Below are 10,000 nucleotides of genomic sequence, written 5' to 3' on the forward strand. Positions count from 1 at the left end.
TTAGATAAGGAATCATGGAAACATTCACCTATTCCCAATTCTGAGCTGCCAGCTTGTCTACAACAGTAAAATACCATCTCAAGAGGGAGATTTTATCTATGCAGTGTTTAGATCACCAGATGTCCTATACACTGGGCCTGCGTCAGTGTTTTAGCTACAGAGTTGCATCATTTGACCATGTTAAGAGCCTTTTCTAGTTCTGATGTAATCTGTTGCTGATGCTTGGATTCTTGTTCAGCATTTATTTTTAGGACCACACCTTGAAATCAAGATAAAAATCAAATAAAACTTAATTTACAGTTTGACCCGTTTTAAGCCATCTAAAAGCTTAAAGAACAGAGAGAGTAGAGTTCTGTTGCAGTCTGACCTTTCCAAACTGAGTCTTGTAGGCGGTCTTGATCTCCTGTCTCTGGGCATTGCTGCGAGCAGTCACCAGCTGCAGGATGGCACCCTCATCAGTCCCTAAAGACCACAAACAGGATTACTCAGCCAAGCTGCATTTAATTTACCCACTTCTCAAATTACAAAACAAGCCATTTAGACCGTTTACCCATATAAACACAGCTTCAAGTCAAATCAGCAGGTCTTTATGGGCACACACACACACACCTTATCTCTGGTCACATGCTTATGACCCCTACAGTCTGTGTGGGTGGACAGCGGTAAGTACTGCACTACCACACCAAGAGAAATCATTCAATGGTGTGCAGGAGTCAGCACCAACATAAGACCAGCCTTACCCAGTCCTTTCATGGCCTTGTTCAGCACTTCTGCATCTGCAGTAGCGCTGAAGTTTGCACTGGCTTTGACTGTTCCTCTGTTGGCCTGCAACAGAAAACATGCACAGAAAGATTACATCAACTGTAAATATACACAGATTAATACTTTACTAGAATGCCTCGTTCGGTGGCATCTTATCATTTTTACCCGAGTAATATTCCATAAATTGTTTGTTGTTGGTTTAGCAAGGAAAACCAAGTGTTCTTCCAGACTAAATGCAAAACACGGCGCAGACAACAATACACAGATTTGCATCAGACGTGCAACTGCCATTTTTTTTTTTTTGCAGTCTTCAAAGTACTTATAAACTGCAAAAAAAAAAGGAGGAGGAATCAAGACCAGTGGTTCACAACCCAAGTCCTTGAGGAAACACTATCCTGCATTTTATAGTTGTTTCCTGCTCCACACACCTGATTCAGTGATTTAATTACTTCAACGCTTGTTAATCAGACATTCACTCAAATCAGGTGTGTCAAGCAGGGAAGCACACCATACCAGCTTTATTTATAAAGCACGTTGAACACCCACAGGACCAAAGTGCTGTAGACATAATAAAACAATCATACAATAAAGAACAATTAAAATGATTAAAAGTTAACATCACAACTAAAACAACTATAAAATGAAACTCACAGTTTTACACACAGTTTGAACTGAAACGACTAAAACAAGCAGGATAGAAACCTCTACTAAAGTGTTGCATATGCTTGTGCTTTTTATTATAATAAAACTTTTGTTTTACATTAAGATTATTTTTTCATTCAACCTTTATTTAGACAGGTTAGTCTCATTGAGCCTCGAGAACTCATTTACAAGAGACCTGATTTAAATTAAAAACACATGACAACAGTAGACAATCCTAAAAGAAAGCATATAAACTGAAAAAATAAATGTTTATAAATAAATAATAATAAATAAAATACAGTAGTCCCTCGCTACTTCACGGTTCGTTTTTCGCTCTATCGCGTTTTTTCAAAATAAGACTGGACATGACACACAAGAAGGACCTGATTTTAACAAAGAGTGATGACGACAGTGGACAACAAAGACAACAGTAGACAATCATAAAGGATGTGCACAAATTGAGATTTTTTTTAACAAGTGAAAATAAAATGGTATTTAAAAGAAAATGTAACAAAATAAAACAGGTTGTAAGGTGATGTAGAAAACTGAACACAAGAACATGTCTGCATTGGTTTTTGCCATGTACTTAGAAGATGTTTGAAGCCCTTAGAGAGGTCAAGGTTCAGAGCTTCAGATCTTTTTGTAAGATATTCAGGAAACAGAAGCAGAGTAGGAGAAGGTCCTTTTGCCTAGTTCAGTCCTCAGTGAGGGAACACTGCAGGTAATAATGTCCTGAGAGCGCACGCTGTAGCTGCACTCACACAGAGACATGTAGCAGGAGATGTATGAAGGCAGCAGACCAAGAAGTGATTTAAAGATGAAAATGTACCAGTGACAGAGTCTGCGTGAAGTTAATGATGACCAGTTAATCAGTGAATACTGGGTGCAGTGGTGGGTATGATAATCACAGCCAGTTATGAATCTTAGCGCACCATGATAGACAGCATCCAACATCTGCAGGGTTGTAGGGGCATTCATGTAAATAATATCATCATAGTCAATGGAGGGAAGGAAAGTAGCAGTCACAAGGTGTTTCATAGCATTCAGAGTTAGACAGGATCTATTTCTGAAAAAGAAACCCAGTTTAATTTTCAGTTTCTTTAACAAGTTTTCCACGTGGAGCTTAAAAGAGAGATGCGAGTCGACCAAGATACCCAAGTATTTGTGGGAATCGACAAACTCCTGCACCAGTGTGCAGCCCGAGCTGCAGAAAAAGCTTCCTCCTGCAGCTGATCTCCGCTCTGCAGCGGAGCAGTGGGCGTGGCCAAGAGTGCTGGCAGATGGCAAAGTCATCATGACATCATGACATGCGGTGCTCTTTTAGAGCGTTTAGTTTAGGAACCATCCATCCATCCATTTTCTTTACCCGCTTATTCCATTTTGGGTCACGGGGGTCGCTGGTGCCCATGTCCAGCAATCACTGTGCGAGGGGCGGGGTACACCCTGGACAGGTCGCAAGTCCATCACAGGAGTTTAGGAACATTATTTAGAATATTGCAAGAGTGTGGGAAGGATTTAAAACTACATATATAAAATATATACTAAAATAAACTACTACTTACTACTTGTACTACTATTCCTACTTCGCAGTTTGTCATCATGGGGCTTCAAGGGTACGGATCCCCTGCGATAAACGAGGGACTACTGTAAATAATAATATAAATAAATTATAACGTAAACATAAACATAAAAGCATTTTAGTTCCTTGACATGTTTATGACAAACATGTATTTACTTTAATGGCATAATAAGCAATAACTCAGTAATATTTTCACTTTTAATGACACCAACTTTTTTATTGTAAGCCTTAAATCAATTTCCTCTAAATTACAGTGTTCATCTCGTATGTTAAGCCATTCAAAAGTGGAAAAGGAACTTAAAGATTATTATCCGCATGCGGTCACAGCATTTATAACTGTAGACCAATCTGTGCAAAACACAAGGATGTGACGACGCTCCAAATACAGAGCTTGTTCCAAACTCATTAGACATATTTGTTTTAAAACTGTTAAGTGAGAGAGAAAAAGAGACAGACATTTACAAAACAAAACCACAGGAATGTTTCTGGAATTCATGAGATAAAAATCTGGAAGCAAAAAAAAAAAAAAACCTGACACCAGAAGGGAAAAACGGTTTGTGTTAACAAGGAGGATTCTGTTTGTGCAGGAAAGAATGCCAAACATGTCGGCGAGCTTCTATCGACACAAATCCCTGTTCCAAATATGTTGTGCTTGTAAATTAGTTTTGCACCCTTGTAAAATAAATGTGAGATCTGTGCATGTGTAGCTAGGGATTTGTGCGTAAATGATTTGTATTTGTACAAAATAATTACACAATATTACAAATCCTTTTTGTGAAAGTCTGTTTACAGATACAAAAAAAAAAACTATGTGTAAAACTCTGCGTGCGAGTTTAATTTTAGAAGTACGAATTTTGACCAGATGTTTCTTCCACTCAGCTGATTGGTCAGCGTCCTGTCAATCACAAATGTAACAAACCAGAGAACAGAGGGGTTTGGCTGTCGGGGGTGGCACTTTACTGAGCTGAACTTTATGGTTTAGTGGAACAAAAACAAAATCATTGTCCAGATATATATATATATTTGAGAGAATCATGTTTGGTTACTATGGATAGTTTTCAGCCATGTGACCCATTACCTACACTGATGGGCAAAACAATGTGGTGCACAAGGATGAGCTGGAGTGATGAATAACACAGTGTGGAGGTGACGAACCAGGAAATGTTGACAGCCACAGAAGTACACTCGTCTTTGTAGCAAACATTTGATCAAAAGTAAGATTACAAATACTTTGTGGTTTTTGATTGAGGTGTTAGTTCTGTGTTTTTGTGGCCATGGTTTAATGTAATGATGATTAGTGGATGAGCTCTAATAACATAATGAGATAGTGTTGAAAACATGCTAATGCTAGCTAAATACTGCCAACATGAACTCAGGAAGCTTGTTAACTGAAGCTAACAGTAGTTTTACATGACGCCATCTCTGTGTTCATAATCAATAGTTAAAGAAAACATTTAATGGTTCATGCGTCCCCCATCTCCTGCAGAATGTTGGCGTCACTATGTGCTTGTGTGTGAGGTTTTATTTTCATTTCAGGCTATCTATCTCCAGCCAAAGACTGAGCCCCTGTTAGGAACTTTACTTTACTTATGAACCGCTTTCATCTGTGTTCACTCACAACGTTGTCACATTACAAACAGTGTCAGCGACAGCATGTATGATAAAAGTGAGTGCTTTAGCGTTACCTTCCACTAGAGCTGTCGTTTCTAAGCCGGGCTGAAGCCCGTCCTGTCCCGACCCGAATTCATGGCGGGCCGGGTCAGTGTCGAGCTTTTGATTGCAGCAGCCACGATCCAATTATATGGCAACATGGCTTGCCATATAATTAAATTATATGACAGCATGGCTTGCCATACACACCAGCCGGCCATTTCACCGCGAACTGACCGGCCTTGAAAGAGGTACAATAAAGTTCAGTTAAGCTGCAGATGGGACTATACTGCCAGGCAGCAATCCACCGTCCAAACAGACGTTCATTCAGCTGCTGCACTCAGCGGATGTGCACGAACGACGACCCAAACAGGTGAGATCCCAAAGCAGACATGTAAGAGCGATCCGTATCTGAATAAATCAGAATGCAGGCAGAAACAGGGTTTTAATGTTCTTTGATGGCCATGAAAGGACAAACACTCCCTCAGCTCTGATCTTCTGACCCTTTTATTCAGCCGCGCGTCACCGCGGTAAAGTTCGTTTTATGTTGTACGTTGGACATTCGAGCTCCGTAGCTTCAGTGGCATATTCCTCTCGTTTGATCTGATGCAGGCAGTCTGATTTTGGTTAGCTGAACACAAAGGAAAGGAAGACACCACTGAAGCCACGGCGCTCGAATGTCCAACTTAAAACTAACTGTACCATGGTCCGTACATCCACCGACCATTAATAATTATAAACAGTCAAAGCTTAATTAGAACTGTCGGGGGTGGGGGGGGGGGGTGTTGGGTTTGGACCTGTAATTACTGTTAATTCGTCGGGTTGGGTGGAGTTCGGAAATGATGGCTACGAGCTGGGGCGGGTCCGATCAGATATTTGGGCCTGAATGCAACTCTACCTCCCACCCGACAGCTCAACCCATCTGCTCTCCGATTGGATTGGTAAATTTGTGATTGACCAATCTGGTCATAATTTGTACTTGCAAGTTGAAACACACATCATTTTTTGATTTGTATCTGTAAATAGACCTTCGCAAAAAAGATTTGTAACTTGTGTAATTATTTTTTTACAAATACAAATCTTTTTTTACACACACAAACTCCTATCTACACATGCACAAATTTATTTTACAAGGTTACAAAACTGATTTACAAGAACAAAATATTCATGACCGCCTGGAATTTGTGCCCACGAGCGCCTCTGTAAGCGCACTCAGCAACTGCACTAAACCAAATCAGCAGAGAGAAAAAATAATTTCACAACAATGCAGATTGTTTCCACTGGAATGTCTGACAGCAGGTTTAAAATTAGAGCACGGACAATATAAAGATGGAGTTGGTAATTTAGGCTGATATAGACGTTTGGGGACCTATCGGTATTGGCGATAATTGTTCCATTACGCACCAATATAAACACTTCTAATTTTCATCCCTTAAATGCTATGAACCAGTCGTAACTGTAAAATATACCCAGCAGAGAGTAGAGGAAGACAACTTTCAAGTCATGGCTGTTCACTTAAGTTTCATTTTCAGCACAGACGAAGCAGGGAGCAATACTGTGTAGCATATTTTGATGAACAGAGCATGGTAAGTTTATTTTAACTGATCTGTAAAACAAATAAACAATAATAAATTCTCTTAAATCCTCCAACCCACTTGGCCGTTAGCTATGTGCCTCTCAAGATAGTAAGCTAACATTTAGATAAACTAATATAAGCCTTGTAAAACTTTATCCAGAATAGGGCTAGACAATAATTCGATATCGATATATGTCACAATATATGTTTATTCAACAACGGTGATATGAGTTTTAAGCACATTTTCGATATGATTACAGCGTTTCACTGACGCATTTCTTTTTCTGTTCGGGTTGAAGCGGCCACTTCAGTTTCAACCCGAACAGAAAAAGCAGCGACACAACTACGTAAGTGCGTGGTGACATAGATATTACGCGGAGCTCGAGTCCAGAAGGCGTTAGCGGTAGCAGGCTAGGCTATCTCCAATGCGCATTATGTTTTATCCTGAAAAAGGAGTGCCCATGATTGTCAGAATGTGACTGAACAAGTATCCTGATGCATGCTCAATAATCAGTTGTGACTGAACAAGCTTTCACAAGTGAAGAGAAAGCAGATGACATAATTGATAAGAGAGGAAAGACTAATTTGGTAATTTGGTGTGGAAGTGGTTCGGCTATCTAAGATCTGATAAAGTGCAGGTTTCAGTCAGTGTGCTGCAAAATGTGACGAGTCGTTTCAACTGGCGGTGGGAACGACTAACTTGTTCCACTTGACAGAAGATGCTGAGAGTCAGAAGATGAAGCACAATAAAGTTTGAGCCAACGTGTCCCTGAAACATCACCCCCAGCTGTATCAAAAGAGAAACCCATGTAGCAAACACGGATGTTTGCTACATGGGTTGCTAGGTTATGTTGTTGTTTAAAGTTAAACTATTAATATTGACAAAGTTGAGAGTTTTGTTTATTGGACGGTGATTTCAAAATGTTTTAAAGGCTAAATACAAATAAAAGGTGAACGTTAATTTATTTGTACAGTTTGTACAGTTTTTGAGGCTTTATATTGTTTATATTGATATGGAATTACATCGTTATTCACTGAAATTAAGAAATATATTGTGATAAAAGTTGTGGCCTTATCGTCCAGTCCTAATCCAGAACAACAAATCTAACACAGCGGTAAAACATATCAGTGTTAATAACATTATCTTTGTTGTCCTCAGTGAAATGAATTGTTTGTCTGAAACCTTAACTTCTCTGCAAAGTAAAAAAAAAAAACAGCTGCTGCGGTCAAATTAGGCCTTCACCATATGTGACAGACTGTGTCAACAACGAACAGGGAAGGGCATGTCTTTGTTTAATTTATATTTATGTAACACACTTGATAACTTTATGGTGAATAGTGGAGGATAGAAAATGTGAACGCACGTTAGAAAGATTGTTTTTATGACCAGTACACCACCTGTAAACCGACTGTGAGACTAGGTGGTGTGGATCTGATTTGCTTAGCTTTATGGTAGCTGACAGCTGCACTAAACAAACAAGTCCCGCTCCACTCGCTGTTTACGTAGACTCGAGGGTGGACAAAGCTCAAAAATGTTCAGCCATTAAATCGGTATCAGTGATAGCCAAAATTTCCATATCGGTCGGGCGCTATTTAAAATCTTCATCAGGTGTTAAGACAAGTCTTGTGAGCGAGTTCAGACATTAGTTTAGACTGTCCAGATGTAAACAAAGCAGCAGCTGCTTCTGCATTATGGACAGTGGTTGCCATGGAGAGTGAACACAAATCCATCGTTTTATTATGAGGAAGTGACTTATAATACGGTCATAAAAAAACAGTTTTACTGCTAATTATTAGAGAGTTCTTTCAGGAACTGAGTGAGCACGTCTGTATGATGAAAAACTAAACTTTATTTATAATAAAAACTTTAAAATGTAATCATAACAATAAAAAAAACTCAAAAGGAGTCCAGATTGTTATGTACTTTAAATGTTTAAAGACAAACAAACGTAACCAAAAAAAGCCATTTATTTAATTAATGAAGTTACGGAAACTTCTTCAACTCATCACTTTGGCACATTTTAAATCCTGTTCGTAATCAGAACCAAAGTTTTCCTTTAAAATTTTAACTTTAGTAAATGATCAACCATTACTAGCCATAAATTCCACATGTAATTTATTCTAGCAGGTTTTTAGCAGTACTAATAAGAGTGCCCTAGACTAGACAAGCAGAGCAACAGCTAGCTGCAGCTATGTGTTTTATTAATTACCAGAAAATTATTGTACATAACTGTGTAATGAGAAACTGATCAATCAATCAACATTATTTGTATCCATAGGTAGATTTGACTACAGTGAAGTGAGTCATCTTTCTTTTCCATACAAAAGACCCCAGCTAGCTGACGGTGGCGTTATTAAGAATTGAGTTGTTTTAAGATGGCAAAAATCCTGACCCCGCTTTGACTAGCTTTCAACTCGTCGATCCAATCAGAACTACACTATTACTCCAAACTGAGGTTGTTCAAATAGATATCTGTGACAGGTAGGATATTGACTCTTCATAGTCTTTCAACAGCACCCTGGTTTAAAAATCTGAACTATAGATCTAATAAAAAGGCTTTGTAATTTGCTCAAACTCATGGAAAACTGTTTCACAACCACTGCTGCTGCAGGAATCAACTAACTTTACTGTGAGGATGTCCTGATGCATGCTCAGTAATCCAGGTAGATAAATATAATAACAAGGTTGAGTCAGGTCCTCTGGACAGAATCTTCTTTGTTGAAACATTTCGTCTTTTACACAAATACTTTTTCACTTTGAGGCGCTGCAAACAAACGATCAATCAATCTTATAAACAGCACCTTCTCAAAGTGAAACAACCAGTTTGCTGGTGACAGCCAAAACAAGTTCTACATTGGGGAAACTAAACAGCCACTGGCCAAAAGGATGGCCCAGCACAGAAGAGCAACATCATCAGGCCAGGACTCTGTGGTCTACACTCATCTCCAGGCCAGCGGTCACTTTTTCAGGGATGAAGATGTTCACATCCTGGACAGAGAGGAACGATGGTTTGAGAGAGGAGTGAAGGAGGCCATCTTTGTGAAGAAAACTCATCCATCATTAAACGGGGCGGAGGCCTCCGTGTTCAACTTTCACCCTGTTATAATGCTGTTATTGCAAGTATCACATAGTCCTCTGTGAATAGCAAGCGGCCATGATTAATTGTTAGGGCTCTAAAGTTTCATTTTTAGGCTGATGGTCCTCCCTTTGCATGTGAACAATTAGTTTTTGGCTGTCACCTGCAAACTGGTTGATCCACTTTGAGAATGTGCTGTTTATTAGAGTGTTTGCTGCAGCTCCTCAGACTGAATAAGTCTTTTGGACAAAAGATGAAACGTCTCAACAAAGAAGAATCTGTCCAGAGGACTGATTCAACCTTGTTAGATTTACTGTGAGGAAGTTTCAACCCTACATGATATGATGCACTTAATGATAACAAACGATAATATTTAAGTGTACAGTATCTTCTGTTTTTTAAAATCTGCTTATGACAGCTTAAATTTACAACCCCAAAGAATAATGTCATAAAAAATATCCCAAATGTTTATTACGAATGAACATGTTACATTAATTTATTCTGTAATGTCCCAACTCCACCCTGATGAACAAAAACAAACCCAATTCCTCTTTTAAAAGAGTGAGGGAGGCTTTAAACTGGAGGCCAGACTGGAAACGTGGCCCACCCTTAATGGAAAAGAGTCCACATGAGTCATTCACCAAACTTCCCCAAACTAAACCACCTCTCTCTGCTGCCATGCACGCATGCGCAGACACACCCTTAGAGACACGC

General features: G+C 39.2%; 1 protein-coding gene across 1 annotated transcript in view; it reads right to left on the bottom strand.

Moving 5' to 3' along the window:
* The window catches only part of anxa5b (annexin A5b), a 6,982-nt gene extending 5,793 nt beyond the window's left edge, over window positions 1–1,189 (bottom strand). Inside the window, exons 1-3 of the mRNA XM_037690480.1 lie at window positions 928–1,189; window positions 741–825; window positions 368–462 (exon numbers count right to left, since the gene is read on the bottom strand). Of these exons, the coding sequence (XP_037546408.1) occupies window positions 368–462; window positions 741–825; window positions 928–1,053 (306 nt within the window). The 5' untranslated portion in view covers window positions 1,054–1,189. The remainder of the gene's footprint in view (window positions 1–367; window positions 463–740; window positions 826–927) is intronic.
* Between the last annotated feature and the right edge of the window lie 8,811 nt (window positions 1,190–10,000).

The sequence above is a fragment of the Nematolebias whitei genome, chromosome 16, assembly GCF_014905685.2.
Source record: "Nematolebias whitei isolate Nwh7 chromosome 16, NemWhi1, whole genome shotgun sequence".
NCBI classification, from domain to species: Eukaryota; Metazoa; Chordata; class Actinopteri; order Cyprinodontiformes; family Rivulidae; genus Nematolebias; species Nematolebias whitei.